The sequence below is a fragment of the Xiphophorus hellerii genome, chromosome 5 (assembly GCF_003331165.1).
Source record: "Xiphophorus hellerii strain 12219 chromosome 5, Xiphophorus_hellerii-4.1, whole genome shotgun sequence".
In the NCBI taxonomy this organism is placed as follows: Eukaryota; Metazoa; Chordata; class Actinopteri; order Cyprinodontiformes; family Poeciliidae; genus Xiphophorus; species Xiphophorus hellerii.
This window is the reverse complement of record NC_045676.1, coordinates 673,200-691,734: the sequence shown is the minus strand read 5'-3', so window position 1 is coordinate 691,734 and position 18,535 is coordinate 673,200. Positions and strand designations below refer to the sequence as shown.

The 18,535-nt window shown below is 44.5% G+C and overlaps 2 protein-coding genes across 8 annotated transcripts in view; one reads left to right on the top strand and one right to left on the bottom strand.

Moving 5' to 3' along the window:
• The window catches only part of glra3 (glycine receptor, alpha 3), a 41,835-nt gene extending 30,108 nt beyond the window's left edge, over positions 1–11,727 (bottom strand). For 2 of the 6 annotated variants that reach the window (XM_032563197.1, XM_032563199.1), the window contains exons 1-2: positions 11,609–11,727; positions 9,456–10,228 (exon numbers count right to left, since the gene is read on the bottom strand). Coding sequence is in view for 1 of the 6 variants with exons in the window: in XM_032563196.1 (XP_032419087.1) it covers positions 6,277–6,338 (62 nt within the window). In the remaining 5 variants the exon portion in view is untranslated. Of the gene's footprint in view, positions 1–6,276; positions 6,587–9,455; positions 10,354–11,608 lie in introns of those variants that run through there. The other 4 variants (XM_032563200.1, XM_032563198.1, XM_032563196.1 and 1 more) reach the window with 4 other exon arrangements.
• On the top strand, positions 11,577–17,833 carry LOC116720107 (docking protein 1-like). 2 transcript variants are annotated; one of them, XM_032563186.1, is made up of 7 exons: positions 11,577–11,774; positions 12,508–12,586; positions 14,314–14,408; positions 14,490–14,600; positions 15,186–15,255; positions 16,097–16,269; positions 16,380–17,833. In XM_032563186.1, the coding sequence occupies exons 1-7, from the start codon at positions 11,592–11,594 to the stop codon at positions 17,283–17,285; spliced, it is 1,617 nt and encodes a 538-aa protein (XP_032419077.1). In that variant the 5' UTR covers positions 11,577–11,591; the 3' UTR covers positions 17,286–17,833. The 2 variants fall into 2 exon arrangements, with proteins under 2 accessions (XP_032419077.1, XP_032419078.1); XM_032563187.1 differs by lacking the exons at positions 11,577–11,774; positions 12,508–12,586 and adding an exon at positions 13,695–14,125.
• Positions 17,834–18,535: the final 702 nt, after the last annotated feature.

Below are 18,535 nucleotides of genomic sequence, written 5' to 3'. Positions count from 1 at the left end.
AGTAACGAGAACATCAAAAAGTTTCTCACCCTGCTGCAATCTGACTGCAGTCAGGGTGGGAAACAACATGGCCGCCAGCCGTACTGGAGCCTGAAGGAGCGGAGACTGGTGGGACGTCCTCAGATTGGACAGCTGGACTGGGAACCAGTACTGCCAACACTGATCCATCCGACCAATCAGCTGAGGGAGATGACAGTTTCTGAAAACTGGAAACCCTGAGAACCAGAACCGTCATCACCTCAGGACCCAGTATGACTTTCCGCCCGGTAACTGGTGATGCTTCCCGGCGATTCATGGAAAACCTGGTCTGGCATCCGGACAGGAACCAGATCCGAGACGTCTGTCACAAGTATTCCCTTCTGCCTCTGCGATTATGCGACGAAACGATCTGATGAGGCCGACAGGAAAAACGAAGAGAAGAGGCTTCTGCATCTGGAGACCCTCGCCCCTCCCCCACCCGCTGCTGTTACATAACGCCCCCATCAGCACGTTTTTCCCAGGCTTTGACTGTTCCCGGGTTTTGACTGCTCGTTCCCCTCATGGATCTGCTGCTAGTTTTTGTCGTTATGAAAACTTTCACCGGGTCGTTCCGGGTTCTGCTCGGCGTTTTGCTCCAGTTTTCACCGAACAGAAAGAAAATCCACTCTGATGTTTCTGCAGCTGATTTCAGATCGTTTCTGTGAACCGGAGCGATTCTTCTGTGAACACTTTAATAACCGTCATGTTTCATAGCTTCATGCTCCAGGAACTCTGCGTGATTCTTCAGCCGGCGGCGGCGGAGCATCATCCAAACACCAAAAACCCATTTGGCTCCGTCCGGTCGCTAAACCTCTCCTCCTGGAAACACGGAGCAACATCTGTTCTGCTCCCTGGATTTCCTTCCATGTTTGGAGGCCAGCGGAGCGAACGTTCAGGTTAAACACGCAGCGACCTCGCCGTCGTGTTTAACCTGAAATATGCATGCTGGCGTCTTCTGCTCCAGCAAAGCATCTGCTCATTACGCGGCGCAGTCATCAGCTGCTGCTGCTCCAGGATGAGGTCAGGCGCCTGCGGGCCGAGCCGCTACCTCCAACACGGCCGATCCGCCTTCTGCACCCAGACATGCATAATGCATGACTGCATAACGCGGCGCAGGGGGGTCAGGCAGGAAGCAGGAAGCAGAGACGCTTCTGGAAGCAGCTGCTTCCCTTCGTCTCAGTTAAACTACATTTACCAAAATGTTCGTCTCAGCAGATCTGAACAAAGTCTGTCGAACTTTTCACTGAACAAGAACTGAGACTCATTTTGGCCCAGAGGCGTCACCAGAACTTATGAGGGCAGCACGAAATTAGCATTCATGCCTCGCCGACCGGACCGGACTTTGACTAGACAGACACACTAGAGTTGGATTAAATCAGACTGCAGCCTAAATTCCTGCTGTTTTCCAGTGAAAAAAGCTCCATAGATGTATTTCATTCTTTATTATTATGCTTATATTTGGGTTGCCTGTCCGGCCCGTTTGCGGTTCTGGTTCTGGTTCCTGTTAATCAGCTGCAGGAGGAAAACAAACATCCTGAAATAAACCTGGATTCCCAGAGAAGCCTGGAGGATTTCTGGCGTAACATCCAGAGCCGGGTCGACTGGCGCCTGCAGCCAAATGTTCACTTAGTGAGGGGAGACCGCCGAGCCTTCATCACTCCTCTTCCTCGGCCCGCCGCCGCACCACTTAGCGCAGCGGCAGCTTCTTCAGGCGGCTGACCCGCGTTACAACGGATGTCTGGAAAAAGTTCCGTATTTTGTGTTCCTCATGTCAGGAAGTGAAACGGATCTATGATATAGATCTATCACACATAGAGTGGAACCGCTCAGCCTTTTTTCTACAAGTTCTGATGATTCTGGAATGAAAACCCAGAATTCAGAACATCGGATCAATAAAAATGATCAGTTTGACAGAAATGATCATCGCTCTGCTCTCAGCTCTGGTCTGGTCTGAATTCCTGCATCAATAGAACCGGAACCAGAACCGGAACCAGCAGATGATCTGATACAACCCAGATCATCACTGACTGGACCTCCATCCAGGTTCTGGTTCTTTCCAGTCTCTAATCTCCAGATGAAATGAAAACTTTACTTTCATCTGAAAACAGAACTCTGGACCGGTTCTGGTTCTGCTTGGCCCAAATGGCAGCCCAGGCTCTGGATCCAGCCTCAGTCCACTCCTGGAAAGCTTGAATGGATTCTGCTTCATATTAAGGCTGCTATTGTCGCTATACTGAACTTTTTCCTTCCACTCAACTTTCCATAAATATGCTTATATTCACAGGTTTTTTCAGCCATGAACCTTTGAGTGTTCCCTTCTCTTTCAGTTTCATTTCTATTTAATTTTTTATGTATAACATTTCTGATTTACTGTCACATTTAAAAACTTTTTAATAATAACATTTTTTTTTTACTAATAAAACAATAAGATTGCAAATAAAATTTAACGTTAAATAATAGTGATAAAGTTAAATGAATGTTAGTCAGTAATAAACAAATATGAGTTCATGCTACAGTGTATAATAGGATAAACTGGAATTTGTTCTTATTCAGTATTTTTTGGATGAAATATTTGGTATTATTATTCCTGACCAAATTATTGCTAATTTTGTCAGGATCTGTCTTCCATAGAGTGGAGAGATCAGAAGGTAAATTTCTGCTTTTTCCTCATGATTTCCAGATAAACAGTTAAATGTTTCCTGGAGCTTCAGCAGGTTTATTAGCAGGAATATTCCTGCATGTAATCCAGGTTAATCCAGATTCTCTGTGTTTCAGTGAACCGGGCTGCTGCCTGCAGCGAACCGCAGGTCAGATGTTTAACTCCTCTACGCTGATAAATGAACCGGTTGGTACCGGATCATTTGGATCCGCTCCGGGCTGATGAGACCCGCTCCGACAGCTCTGAACACCGGCAGAAAAAAAGCTTTAAATATTTATCAGAACAAGCTTTTAATAAACTGATGCTGGAGAGAAACTGCAGCTAAGGAAGGTCCGGGTTCTGGACTCCGGACCTGCCGTCAGAACATCTGTAGTCGTTTCATAAACATCATAAAAGCTCAACGCTGTGCGGCTCTGGCTGGTTTCTTTCATCAGAGATGCGAGGAAACGGAGTTGGAGACGCCAACAGGCGGATTCCCGTCGCTAACGCCTGGCCTGCTAACCGGATGTTGTATCATGTCGGGAGGAATTGTTAGCTACTCGCCTGCTAGCTAAGCTAACAGCATTAATATGTTATTTAGCCTTACATAAGAAAAGTTGTATTCATTCATTTACAATTATCACAGTTTCAAACTACAGTACATATTTATTTTGAAGTTAAATACTTTAGCAATCAAAACACTATCTATTTAGTTGACGATTAAGTTAAGTACTTAGTTCAAAGCTAACTATTTAATTGGCAAGCTAAGTATCAAGTTTGAAGCTAAAGTTAATAAGCATACTGTTTAGTTAGAAGCTAACTACTTTGCTACCAAGTTATGTATTTAGTTTGAATCTAACATTTAGTTTGCAAACTAAATATTTAGTGAGAAGTTGAATATTTAATTAGCACGCTAATTTATTTAGCTCTAAGCTAGCTAAACATTTAGTTAGCTCCGATATTTGGCTGATAATTTGCAAATTAACTTGCAGAAGTGGACTATCAAAATAAAAGCTGGGCACTGAGAACTAATATAAAAACTCCCGCTGATGAGACTGTATTCAATGCTAATGCTAAAGCTAAGTATTTAGTTGTTGGACTAAGTGTTTATCTCCAGTATTTGGAGCCGTCTGCTCTGGTCTTCCTCCAGGTTTCTCTCCTCCATTTGGCTCAGACACTGAGGAAGACGGCGGCTGAGTAAAGATGGCGCCGAGCGTCTCTGAAATCTGCTGCTGCAGAATCCGTTCTGTCCTTCAGTCAGCAGAAGCTTCATGAGTTCATCCTCCGAGCCCTGAGATCCGCTTCTTCCTCTCCCCTCCGGCGGCGCCGTGCCTCCCGCCCGGAGCTACGAGTGTTTCTGGCTCGTCCCTGATCCGGGCGCGGCTCCGGGCGACACGAAGCCAAAGCAGCGTCAAGAAGAGGCTGGAGGTTTCCTGAGACTCGTAACGGAGGATGGACGTTAAACAAGTCGTCATGGAAACCTGGAACAGCTGCTCAAGCCACTAAGAGCTATCAGAGCTGGGGAACTATAATCTGATTTGAACAGTTTGTATCTTTGCAGCTTTTGTTGGAATAAAACAAAAGGGAAAAACAAAATGAGAGATTTGGATTGTCAGAAAACGGTGTGGATTTGGATCCAGACTGTAATCCTGTTAGATCTGATCTCTGAATCCATCTATGACCCGTAAGCAGATTAACCCGAGCGCTGAGCCGACTTCCTGTCAGAGCCAAACAAAAACCAGCAGAAAACTTTTTTCCTGCTGGAGGATAAAAATAAAGTCATTATGCAGGTTGACGGTCAAACCAGCTGAGATTCACTCAGAAGGTTAAACAGTGAGAAGGAGACAGAAGGAGCTGCGTTCAGGTTCAGGAGGAAATGTCATCATCAGTAACAGGAAGTGGAATAAACCAACATCACCACAACCATCAGCTACATTTCTACACCTGACACATTCGCAGATTAAACCCCATCAGCATTTCTAACTGTGGCTACAGAAGGCAGAACTTCAGTGGAACCAGCAGCAGCGTTACTGGGAACGTTGGGAGCAGCGATGGACTTGGAGTCTAACCGCAGCTGGGAGGAAGGATCTGCCGTAACGCTGCTTTCTGCACGCAGGATGCAGCAGCCTGTCGCCAAGGCTACGCCTTTAACACAAATCCAATTTATCTGTAACCCAGTCCAGTTGTTTTGTCCAAACAGAACCGTTCGGACTGAATTCTGCCTGAATAAACAACGCAGAAAAAAAATCATTTTAATTAAAAAAATTCAGATTAGAGCATGAAGAGCTGCTTGTAAACTCCAGCTAATAATCAATATCCAAACTTTAACCTTTAATATTTATTAACGGTTTTATTTTAATCAATTCTGCTAAAGGCTGATTGTTATTATGATGAAAACTGATCAAATGTAAAATTGACCAAACTATAAATATAAACAGGAATTTATACTGCAAGAAAAATAATACATTAAAAGCTATTGATGCTGAATTTCAGTTTTTAATCACAAGATAATTAAAATGAGCTGATAATTTTCATTCTGATGTTTCTGATGGAAATCTTGAAATATAATCCATTTTATGGCTTCAGTAGAAAATGTTTATTTACATTTTATTTATTTATTGTTTCTGGTTATTGTCTTATTTTAGATTTAAAATATCTAACGTTTCCAGAGTTCAGAGTTTTCTACAAAATCATTTTAGATTTCCAGAGATATTTATGATCAATATGCCTTAAAGAAGCTCTGAAAACGTTATCGGTTATCGCAGGAGTTTCTGTTGGTTTGATGCTGTCGGCATTTTATTCTTTTCTCTCTGAGACGTTTTTAGTTTTAATAAAATTGGAAATGATTTTAAATCCACATTTAGAAACTTTGATCCTGAAAGACGATTCAGGATCAGAAACGGGACGAAACGGATGGATCACTTCAGATAACCCACACTAAACCTTCATCATCATCATCATCATCACCTTCATCATCATCACCTTCATCATCAACATCACCTTCATCACCATCATCATCACCTTCATCATCATCACCTTCATCATCATCATCACATCATCATCATCACCTTCATCACATCATCATCATCACCTTCATCACATCATCATCATCACATCATCATCACCTTCATCATCACATCATCATCACCATCATCAACATCACCTTCATCATCACATCATCATCAACATCACCTTCATCAACATCACCTTCATCATCACCATCATCATAAAAATCATCATCATCACCATCATCATCATAAAAATCATCATCATCACCATGCGAGCTGACTCCATGAATAATCTCGGCTGGTTCCGATATTTTCGCGGTTCTGTGGCGGATGATGAATGAAGTAACGAACCTCCACAGGTTGAGAGTAAAGACATCTGAAGGAAACACGAACTGGTTCTGAACGTTACCATGGTGATCCAATAGCAACACGGAACTTTCTGATGACAAAACATGAGAAGATTTCCCTCTGGAACCGGAACCAGAACCTCCAGGTCAGATTCACCTCCACCTGAACCTGTCTGGACCAGCAGTGGAGAACACCTGGAGCAGAACCCCTCCTGACCCCACCCGGACCTTTCCCAGCTGAACCCAGCGGCGGCTCTCCTCTCACCTGACCAGCAGCAGCAGCTTCCAGCCCAGCAGCGCGCCCCCCGCCGCTTCCCGCCGCCTCATGGCTCGTCCTGCGCGCGCTCCAGGTGAGCTCAGGCGGCGCGCGGGTCGCAGCTCGCGGACATCCCGCCGAGACTCCCGGAAGTTAAGCGGCGGAGCTGCTTCCCGTCAGCAGAGAGAAGCGGAGCCGCGGAGATGAAGCCGAGGAAGAGGAGGAGGAGCGCACAGATGGTCGCTCTGCTGGCCCCGCCCCCTGCTCTGGTTGGCTGAACCGACGGGCGGCTCAGCCAATCACAGCTCGGCCGGACTGCCTCGCTCCAGTAGGCGTCAACAAACCGGAGGGTTCGGCCCATTTCTCACCAGATAAAGATTTAGTGGACTAAATATTTAGTCAGTAGTTTACTAACTAAATATACAGCTAATAGTTCAACACTTAGCTCCTGACTAAATCTAAATATTTACTTTGAAGCTAAATAAGCAGAAATATTTAGTAAGTCAACTATATGAAGTTAATTATGTAGGTATTTATCTCTGAGCCATCTAAAGATTTAGTTTGAAGCTAAACTTAGATTTCTGCTTATGACTGTGATATTATTGATAAATGAATGGATCAAATTTTGATGACTTTGAAAAATGAACAGATTTTTTCTTCTTCTATGACAGATTACATAACCTGAATTATTCAGACTGATCTCTTTGTTTCCTCTTCCAGGTGAAATTTGACTTTCTTCAGTTTTTATTCATCTTATTCTCTGTTTTTACTGGTCGGTTTATTATTTCTACATCTCTATTCCTCTAAGTCGCCCCAGAAACGAAAGCGAAGCGGATATTTTCTCCCTGAACCAGCAGAACCTTCTCCTGTCTCTGACCCGGATAATCTGAGGAGAAACGTGTTCTGGTTCTGATGGTTTCAGGTTCAGCTGCAGCCGGTGACCTAAGGTGACCTTTCATTTCTCCTCTCTCTCTGGTTTATCCTGTTTGTTCTCCAGAAGTTGGGTCCAGTCTGGAGGTGCTGGTCAGACCCGTTGGGCCCCGTTGGGCCCCGGCGGATCATGTGACCTCCCTCAGAGGGAGCGCTGACCCGGTTGAGGCCGTCCCGCTGCTGACAGCGACACGTTTTCCCTCCCAGGCGCCGATCGGATCCTCCTCGGCCTGCAGGTACCCGTCGCCATGGTTACCCAGCTCCAATCAGGACGGCCGACGTTCAGGCCCGTCATGACAACAAACCTTACTGGACGGTAAATCGTGCCAGAAGTTATTATGATAGATTAAAATATTGTTGTTCTGAGATCATATGATGCTAATAATAAATAATAATAATAATAAAAACACATTCAATAAACTTTACATTCTAATCAACATTTATCACCAGAAGATATTTAAAATAAATCAACAGAAACAACAAATAAAATAAATTATGAAGTTTCTGTAAACAAAATTATCTTTCAAAATAAACGACTAGTTGACCCCAAAACACCAAACTGAAAACTTTTATCATCCAGTTTTTGGTAGAAAATGAGAAATTATTGATCTCATTTTAATTTATTATGTGATTAATTGATTTATTAATTTACTGATTAATGCAACAGGCCTGACTGACACAAAACCTTACCAAGTAATTTTGGTCTGATTTTCAGTCCAAATATGTTAAGAAAAAATAACTTGGAAGAAACTTTTCAGCTGGAGTTTAAGTCAATAATAACTTAATGTTGATTAATAAGTTTTAGTTCCATCGGCAAATAATTTCACTTATTAAAAATGTCATATTTGAAACTAAATATTTAACTAGCAAGCTAAATATTTAGCTAAAAAGCTGAATTATAAATATTCAGTTCAAAACTAAATATTTAGTTTACAGATTAGAATTTAAATATAGTCACCTTCCTAAAATAATGGCCTAAATATTATTTTTTTACGTTTTGCCAAAAGATGATTATGCAAAAGAGAAAAAACAAGAAAAATCCTTTTGGTACAAAATGCTGTTAGTTCTAGTAAATTTATCTGCCAATGGAACTGAAACGTTTTCATCAACATTAAGGAATAATTTACATAAAATAATGTCTTGCTGGAAAGTTGCTGTGTTTAGTTTTTCTTCTTTCAGGTGTGCTGAGCTGTTTGCACTGGTTACATGACTTGGTAGTATTTAGTGTTTTTTTTTAGAATACTTTATTTTGGATTTTTTTAGTAATAACATCACAAGTATTAACTGACAGGACAAAATTGGTTCACAATAAAGCACAATTCAAACAATGAGACATATTTAAAGAAAAATACATTTACAATAATATAACAGCCAAATGACAAGAAGGACTGGATGGGGGGGAGGGTAACCAATAAGGATGAAATAAAAATGATTATGAATCAGAAATAGGTTGAGAGACAGATGGTATCAGATTCGCTCATAAATCCTGTCGAGTCCAATTTGATTACAGGAAGATCAATCAATCCAATGTGCTGGTAGATTTTCCATATACCTTAAAAATGGCCGCCACATTTTATAAAAAGTCTTACTTCTATTCTGCATCCAGTAGGTTATTTTTTCTAGGGTCACACAGCTATTGATCTCACAAAGCCATATTTTAATTGGAAGGGGGGCGTCTGATTTCCATTTCTTAGCAACTGCCAGAAGAACTTCTGTAAGTTTCTTATCATAATTTGTCTTTAGATCGGAGTTTGTAAAGTTCCCCAATAAACAAATCTCCAGGTCTATTTTAATCGTGACGCCATGGACGTCTGATAACGTTTCGCTAACTCCCTTCCAAAAGCCCTGCAGGTTACAGCAATGCCGGGTAGCGCATCTAAAACAAAGAGGAGATATATTGAAGTTATATTTATGTAATTTTTGTGGGGAAACATATAATGAGATGATTTTACATCATGGCTGACTGGCATGACACATTTCCTCAACGGGAGACATGGACGGTAACGTCCAACTTCCTTTCTGATTAGTTCTTATGAAGTTGCGAAGTTGAAGGTAGCCAAGGAAATCTTTATTTGACAATTTAAACTTCCCTTTTAACTGCTGTAGTGACATAAATACTTCCTTTTTGCAGCAGTGCTCCAATCGGCTAATTCCCTTCTCCTGCCAGGATCTAAAGTTACCAGACTGAGAAATTATTGGAAGCAGTCATTTCCCCATAATTTAGTTTTAGGAGAGTGTTTAGTGTTTTTGCAGTGTACCTGCTTCAGCGGTGATTCCAGGTGTTCCTCCGGTCGGAGCGACCCCCGACCCGCCGGTCCTGCTGTCGGGTCGGATCTGGTTCAGCCGGTGACCTCGGTGACCTCGGGGCATCAGAGGCGGTTGGTGTGTTTGTAGGTGCAGTTCGCATCGCCGCAGATCCTCCGTGGCCTTTTCAGTCTAAACCTGTCAGATCGCATCTTCCAGAGCCGCTAGCAAGGAGTTCCTCTGAGAGGCGATCATTTACAGCAACAACAAAACAGTCTGACCTGCAGGCAGAGCCGCAGACCCGGCTGCACAATTCAAGAGCTAGAAAGAAGCAGAAAGCACGGCTGGATGCGAGTCAAGACGACGTCCTTCCTGGAATCAGGCCTCCGGTCGGAGGGGGAAACGGAGGAGACGCTCGCTTCAGAGAAAACTCGGAGTTAAAGGTTCCTCCTCAGATCAGATCCTGGAGCTGCACGGCGACACGCTTCCCATTCATTGTTTCAGCTCCACAAATATCGATGCAAAAGGGCAAATTTTGCATCATCTGTAGGAGGAGAAGATGTTGACAGCAGCAGCTGAAGCCTACATCTTAATTTCCAGGTTGCTTCCTTGCTGTACCCCGTTTCTGCCACTAGATGTCCTCAGTTACATCCACCTGTTCCTCATTAGCCCACCTGGCCACTCCTCCCAGTCTGGATCTGGATTCCCATTAATCGCTCCAGTTTCCTCCTGCAGGAATGTTGGACTTTGACCTCGTCGTTTAACGGAGGTCGCTTGTAAAGATACACTGTAAAAAATGAACCATAATATTTAGGGGTTCCTTTTTCAAATTCACATTTCCACCATGTTATTCATTCATTAATAAATATCACACTTTCAAACTAAATGTTTAATTTTACAAGCTAAATACTTAGCTTTGAGCTAGCTAAATATTTAATTTATATTTTGTGGGCTGCACAGTGGTGCAGTGGGTAGAGCTGTTGCCTTGCAGCAAGAAGGTCCTGGGTTCGATTCTGTCTGCATGGAGTCTGCATGTTCTCCCTGTGCTGGTGGGTTCTCTCTGGTTCTCCCTGGTTCTCTCCGATTCTCCCTGGTTCTCCCTGGTTCTCTCCGGTTCTCCCCGGTTTCCTCCGGTTCTCCCCGGTTTCCTCCGGTTCTCCCCGGTTTTCTCCGGTTCTCTCCGATTCTCCCTGGTTCTCCCTGGTTCTCTCCGGTTCTCCCCGGTTTTCTCCGGTTCTCCCCGGTTTCCTCCGGTTCTCCCCGGTTTTCTCCGGTTCTCCCCTGTTCTCTCCGGTTCTCCCCGGTTTTCTCCGGTTCTCCCTGGTTCTCTCCGGTTCTCCCTGGTTCTCTCCGGTTCTCCCTGGTTCTCCCTGGTTCTCTCCGGTTCTCCCCGGTTCTCCCTGGTTCTCCCTGGTTCTCTCCGGTTCTCTCCGGTTCTCCCTGGTTCTCTCCGGTTCTCCCCGGTTCTCCCTGGTTCTCCCTGGTTCTCTCCGGTTCTCTCCGGTTCTCTCCGGTTCTCTCCGGTTCTCCGGTTTCCTCCCACAGTCCAGAAACATGACTGTCAGGTTGATAAGTCTCTCTAAATTCTCCCTAGGTGTGTGTGTCCTGTCTGTCTCTGTGTTGCCCTGTGACAGACTGGCGACCAGGTCACCTGTCCAGGTGACCTGTCCAGGTGACCTGTCCAGGTGACCCCGCCTCTCGCTGGACAGGCAGCAGCCCAGTAGGGACAAGGTGTTAGAAAATGGATGGATTCATATTTTGTGAACTAAGAGCTAAATACTTCATTTTGTTGCTAAATATTTACTAGCTCAATATTTTGATTGGAAAAAATAGTTAGCTTGCCAACTAAATATTTGTTTTGTAGATAAATATTTAGTTTGATAACTAAGTATATTTAATTTGGAGCTAAATGTTTTATTTGAGCTAAATATTTAGCTTGCTACTTAATTTAGCTGGAAACTGTTACATTTAGAAGTGAATCAATAACACAGTGAAAATACGGATTTGGAAAATGAAGCCGATGTTTTCCAGACTAAACAACCAAATTATTGCTGTGCAACTTTAGAAGCAGCACAACAGGCAGGCATTTTAAATGTGTGTGTGTGTGTGTGTGTGTGTGTGTTTCAGCAGGTGAGGATCATATTTCTGGAATGCCTCGTGGCCCAACCTTAATCCTGATCGGAGCAGGAAGCTCCTCAGACGTGTTTCTGCAATCTCCAGCAGCAGCGGTCTGGTCCGGTCTGGTCCGGTCCGGTCCAGTTCCTGGTTCCTCCTCCATGGACTCTCACATCAAGACGGGGAAAGTTTACCTGAAGCCGCACAAACCCCACAAAGTGAGTCGATCTTTGCTTCTCTGCAGAAATCCAGCTTGTTTAGCTGTTAGCAGCTCGGTTTGTTCAGACCAGATCAAAATCTGAGGCAGGATCTGAAATCGTGATTTTGGCTGATATTCCTGCTGCTTTTAGTTTCTGGAGCTCAGCAGCTTGTTTGGCTTTTCTGAGAAGTTTAGAGGAAAGTTGAGGAATCCAAAGCAACAAGTTGAAACAGATCCTGGCAGAACATTCCTGCTGCGCTCCGACGCTGAGGAATCGGAGGAATAAAGGTCCAAATCCCAGCCGCTGTGTGTGTGTGTGTGTGTGTGTGTGTGTGTGTGTGTGTGTGTGTGGGGGTGTGTGTGTGTGTGTGTGTGTGTGTGTGTGTGTGTGTGAGTGTGTGTGTTTGTGTGAGTGTGGGTGTGTGGGTGTGTGTGTTGGGGTGAGTGTGTGTGTGTGTGTTGGGGTGTGTGTGTGTGAGTGTGTGTGTGTGGGTGTGTGTGTTGGGGTGAGTGTGTGTGTGTGTGTGGGGGTGGGGGTGTGTGTGTGGGGGTGTGTGTGTGTGGGTGTGTGCTCCTGACACAGATATGACCTGACCTGTGTTTACCTGCGTGTCTCTGAAACAGATCGTTCTGTCGGGAAGCGTTTCGTTTCGTCCTGTCGCGTTTCTCTTCCAGCTGAACATCAAGCTGAAACTTTTCCCACCTCCATCGCCGTGACCTTTGACACTTTCTTCACTTCCTGTTTGTTTCAGAAATGGAAACCGGTCAGGCTGTCCCTGTTCGCGCCCAGCAGCAGCAGCGTGGGCCGCCTGGAGATTGGGGACGGCGGAGGTAAGCTTCCTGTCGGGACGCGCTCCTCTGACTCCCTGTGGTTCAGCGAGAGCCATCAAGGAGTCATTATCTTACCCGGACCAATCAGCTCTCTGCTGATTGGTCCGCTGCTTCGGACCCCCATGAAGCGAAATAACCAGAAATCAGAGCAGAACGCTTCAACGTGACTCTGAAGTGTTTTTTCTCCTCAGCAGAGCAGCAGAAGACAAACGACTCAAACTGTGTTTATCAGATTCCTTCAGAGCTGAAGTTCTGTTAGCCATCGGTTCTGACCCGGTCGGTTCTGATTCTCATAAAGTCAGGCAGAGTTCCCCGTCCAGAAACCGTCTGCTCAGTAACACCAACCTGAGCCTCTGGAGCTACGGTGGCCTGGAGGGACAAACACCAGAGAAAACCTGTTAGTTATAAAAGCCGGAAACAGGCGGGTGCTAGCACAACGCCGGAGCGCCATCTCAGACCGGCAGGTTAAAGGTCAAAGGTCAGGACACTGAAACCGGGGTTCTGCTGGGTTCTACTGGGTTCGGACCAGCAGGGTGACATTCTGCTGCAACGTGCCGCTGATCTGAGGTCAGATTTACTTCAGGACTTCAGCGAAGAACGGCTGAAGTTTCATTTCCTGCTCTACTTCCTGTTTTCCAGGAAGGAACTCTGGAACGTTTCGGATTCCAGGTTAAATCAGGACCTATGACTAATTTAAGGAGAAACGTTTGAAACTGAAAAGCAGACATGATGAAGGTCTGCTAAGAAACCCCACAGAGTGAGAAAGAGGAGCGTGATGAAGGTCTGACACGACGCGAGCGCCGGGAGATTGAAGAATCATGTCGTGTCAAAAAGGATCACGGAGTCAGAGCTGAGAGGTGGAGGCAGCGTGGTGCTGCGGGGGGAAGATGGTGGCCGGGTTACGTAACACTGAGAGCGAAGAGCGTTTAGCATCATGGAGCGGAAAGTAGGACAGAGAGGAAGAGGAGCAGAGAGGAGGAAGAGGAGAAAGAGGAGCAGAGAGGAAGAGGAGAAAGAGGAGCAGAGAGGAGGAAGAGGAGCAGAGAGGAAGAGGAGAAAGCGGAGCGAGAGGAGGAAGAGGAGAAAGAGGAGCAGAGAGGAGGAAGAGGAGCGAGAGGAGGAAGAGGAGCAGGTTTCTGAGCGATGGCCTCATGATGAAGGTCTGAGTTGGAGAAACTGAAGGAAGAAAAATTCTGAAAAATAACAAAATTATTTAAAATCCAAAGGAAAAAAGTCAAAATGAGATTTTCTGAAAAAGCTTTGTAATAATCGGGTTTCATTAGAGCAGCAGCAGGATGGCGTCGCCCTCTGGTGGTCCGGCATGTCATTACATAATTTAATGTTTATTTTATCTCAGACGTTTTAGTCGATCCGTTTCAGGTTCTAAATGTTTATCCTGTCGCTTTGCTGTTTTTCAAACACTGAACCTCGTATGAAGCTCTGATCATGATGGGAATAATTTGTTGGGAATAATGTGGAGCTGCTGGCCAGGAGACGAATTAACCTTAACGTTCATCAGTTCATTCACGCAGAGAAGAGGTAATCATGCTAACAGTGGAGCTAATGGTACATGTAGCGTTTTGCTAACATTTAGCAAACTTAGCTTCCCCTAAATTAATTTTCTGAATGAATTCTAAAGTGCTAATTTACTCAGCTGTAGTGTAGATTTAGTAAATAGAAATTTAGTAAGTTTAGTAAAAGTGACCAGTTCTGCGTCTGTGCTGCAGGGGGCGCTGACCTGCGGAAGAAGGTGAAGGTGGTGCGCCTGTCGGAGCTGATCTCCGTCCTGAGGCTTCCTCCCAACGCCGAGGCCTGCCACCTGGTCGGTCCCCCGGCCCGGTCCGTCGGTTTCCCTGGTTCTGGTCGGCCCGGTCGGACCCTAACCGCTGCTCTCTGTCTGCAGGACAACATGTCCACGTTTTGTGTGGAGACCGAAGACAGGACCCTGGTGTTCGCCGCTCCCAAAGACGACTGCCTGGAGTGGGTGGACAAGCTGCGTCACAGCAGCTTCCAGGTACCAGAACCGCAGACCAGAACCAACAGAACCCAGAGAACCAACAGAACCGGCTTTATGTGGCTCTGGAGGTTCAGGTCAGAGGTCAACCTGAGCTCTATTTTCCAGCTGGAAGAACTGAAGCTGACTCTAGATCTATAACTCTAGATCTGTAGCTCTAGATCTGTAGCTCTAGATAGTTCGTCTTTAGGCGCAAACATAACTCCAGTTTTGTTTCTGTTCAGCTGGAGAACGTTTTGGCTCATCCACACACTGATTTGTTCTCAGCATCCGGTCAGTGATTGGATGGGGTCAAAGGTCACCTGGTGGCATCGTAATGTAGAGCTGTGTATCATCTGTGTCGTCATGGAAACTGATCTTATTTCCTGTTATAACCTGAGCCAGTGGGAGCTTATAGATATTGAATCAGAGGGTCCTAGGATGGAGCCTTGGGGAACCCCACAGGGAACGTCTGTCTGTTATCGAACCTTCACTTCCTGGTTTGTTTTCCCAGTTTTATTTCCACTCAGGTGATTGTGTCTCACTTTCATTTGATTTTTGGGAAAGTTTGAGAAAGTCCAAAATCTTTCTGCCTCTGTTTTACAGAGGGAGAAAAGTTCTGGATCCAGTCAGGTCCACATGGAGGAGAACCAGATTTATGCCTCAGCAGACAAAGGTGAACCACCAGCATTATATTCAATTATACATACAAAATTAACTTTAAATGCTTAATTCAGGTTATGTCTACAACTGAGAGATAGCAGCTGGGGGTCCTGTGGTGGCGCAGTGGAAAAGCACAACCTGCATATTGAGGCCTCAGGCCTCGTGCCGGTGGTCGCAGGTTCGACTCCCGGCCTGGCAACATTTGCTGCATGTCTTCCCCCCCCGTTACACTGTTTCCTGTCAAACTACTTTCAAATAAAGGCCACTAGAGCCAACAAAACCTTAAAAATAAGAAAGATAGCAGCTATTGAGCACCAATTTAATTTTGATATCATCATTCATATGTTCTACAAAGCCATTGGACATTATATGTACATCGTATTTATTTTGTTCCTTTGTTTCTTGTTAAAGTTATTGGGGGAAAATGGAAAATAAACAGTCTTCACGCACTTCAAAATAAGAGCATGAATTTAAACCTCCAACTAATTGAACAATTCTTTACATTCGATAACCAAAACTTCAACACAGGCGTCAAACTTTATTCAAATGAAAGTTTACAAACCAGCCGAGTAAATTACACTTTAAAATTTATCTGAAAAAATTTATTTAAGTGTGCTAAACGTTTTCAAAGTTAGCAAAAATGCTAAAGTTAGCTTCACTTTTATTTCTTAGTGGATTAATGAAAGTACTGACTGTCAGAACCCATAAATTTGTAAAAGAAATTAACTTTATTCCAAAGTTTTTGTTCTTTCTGTTCATCAAAGAGACTCCACCTCTTGGCCACTGACCGCTGGAAATAGGCCCCGCCCACTCCCTGTGTTTGGTTAATATGAACTTCCTCCTCTCTTTTCCAGCCCCTCAGTTCTGGGTGGTGGTTCAGAAGAACGATGCAGCGACGCGATGTGGCCTGCAGGGGTCGTACTGGCTGCAGTTGGAACAACAGTCGCTGCTGCTGAGAGACACGAAGACGAAGACGAAGGTGATGGAGTGGCCCTACGAACTACTGAGGCGATACGGCCATGATAAGGTAGGGAGACGGTTCTGATGGTTGACCCGGGTTGGAGGGTTGACCTGAGCTTGGGGTTTGACCTGGGTAGAGGGGGTTTACTGGCGCTCATCGCTCTGTTTTCATGCCAGGTGTCCTTCACCGTTGAAGCAGGTCGGCGCTGTGAATCCGGTCCTGGAACCTTCTGCTTTGAGACTCAGCAGGCTGACAAGATCTTCAACCTGATCCAGAGTAACATCAAGCGAAACGCTCTAGCTGCTGCTTCTGGATCCCAGAGCCAAGACACGGAGAAAGTACTTGTCACCAACATTCAACCTCATTCCCCTCTACCCAAAATCCCTGACCTGACCAACATGGCTGACATCCTGGAGAACAAGCTGAGAATGCAGGACCGGAGATCCCCGGTGTTTGACAATATGGCAAAGGGTCTGGATGAGGTTGGTGCGTCAGACGGTTCTCCTGCTCCGATCACCTTGATGCCGCTTCCATCGATTCCTACGCTGGACGGTACCTCTAGAGACAAAATCAAGAGCCAATCCGACGCCATATATGCTGATCCAAATGTCTGCGGCCCGTCTATTGTGGTACCCAAACTAGCCATCGCTCAGTACATCGACCCGGCGAAGGTCCTTCCTCTGAAGCCACCGTTCTCACTGGACCCTGGCGCTGCTCTTCCCACCGCTTCAGACTCAAAACCCGACACGAAGGCCAGCGTTCCAGACTCAGTTTACTCAGAGGTTTACGACAAAATCAGCCCAGACAAGAACAAGCAACCCGTTCTACAGAACGCAACAAAAACGTCCGATGAACCCATTTACTCTGAGCCCGTCTCCAGAAAAGAGTCAGACTGCCAGAAGCCTGAACCCAAACCCGACCCGTTCGTACACCTCTACGCTCAGGTCTGCAAAGCACCAACGTCAAGTAGGAACTCGGCGCCTGTCACCATGACAACGACTTCCTCAGCCACGACAGGTTCTTCGACGTCCATAGAGGAACCTCTGGACGATGTCATCTATGAGAACCTGGGCATCATTTAAATCACCTGGTTCCACCAAACCTGAAATCTGAAACTCCAGACTTTTTCAGTTTTTCTGTTTTCTTGGCTTTAAGTAAATAAACCAGATTTATTCTGCTGTGATATGAATATGTGACCGTCTCACCAGTCAGGACTTCACCTGCATTGGATCATTTTTAACACATTAAATATTTTCATTTTAACAGCAGTTATTACTTTAGTTAATTCTGATTACAGCATATTGCTTTGGTTTTGTGAATACATGCTCATTAGCTACGTTCCCAATTAGGCCTGTTTCTGTCTACTGGCCACACAAAGCATAATTTCAATAGTTGCTAACGCTACGCATAGCTGTAATTAGTACAGGTTGGAAGCCAGCATGGACCAGAGACGTTTCTCTCCACCTGAACGTTTGTCAGATCTCTTACTTGGAAAATTTGTTTCCGTTTCTTCTTTAGCGCATTAGCGGAGCGTAAATACTTTTTTGTGAAATTGAGGACATTATTTTGAATTTTAGTTTCATCAGCCTTTATGCGATGCTTCAAAATGTACATAAAAAATCGATGGAAACATGGCTGGTTTATTGTTCATTATTTCAGGTTTCTTTATATTAAACAGACATGATCCAGATGGAGGTCCAAATAAATTCTGGGTTCCTAATTTCAAAATGTCATGTTGTTTTCTCAGACTTGAAAACTTTACCAGATTTGAGAAAAACAATTTCTGAGGTAGAAGAAATGGAGAAACGGTTCAGTGTCCCTCCGTCTTGTTTCTGCTCTGACTGTGTTGTTCATTCAGCAAATAGCATTTTTTAAGAGTCTGTTTGCTCAATTACTAAATTAGTTAGCGGTTATTTAAATAATCAATTGATCCGATTAATCATTTCAGGCCGAGTCTGTTTTGGTTGGAGCTGTTTCATTCATTAAGTTCTGTTAAAACTTAATTCATACAAAATATAGTAACAACTTCCAGTAAATTAATGTGGTTCAAGTTAATTTATTTGCATGAAAACACATTAAAGGTAAACTTGTATTTTGTTCCACTTGCCACATTGTTGAAATGGGGCGAATTACCTATTAACTAAAAAGTGGCTGTTTGTGATTTGCAGAAACTCATAATTACTTCAAAAAATGTTTATCTTTGTTATGTTTTTCACCATGGAGGTCGCCATTTTTTCAGCTGCTGGGAGAAACAGAAGACTGGCGGCTCTTTTAGATGCTAACGCAGCTAATGCTACTGTGAAAACACGGAAGACCGGACCCTAAAGAGCTG

Excerpts from the sequence above, each read along its gene's own strand:
- LOC116720107 (XM_032563186.1), top strand. The coding sequence starts at position 11,592 with ATGCCTCGTGGCCCAACCTTAATCCTGATCGGAGCAGGAAGCTCCTCA. Across the intron at positions 14,601-15,185 it reads TGCGTCACAGCAGCTTCCAG|AGGGAGAAAAGTTCTGGATC; the intron begins GTACCAGAACCG and ends TCTGTTTTACAG. Across the intron at positions 16,270-16,379 it reads GGCGATACGGCCATGATAAG|GTGTCCTTCACCGTTGAAGC; the intron begins GTAGGGAGACGG and ends TTTTCATGCCAG.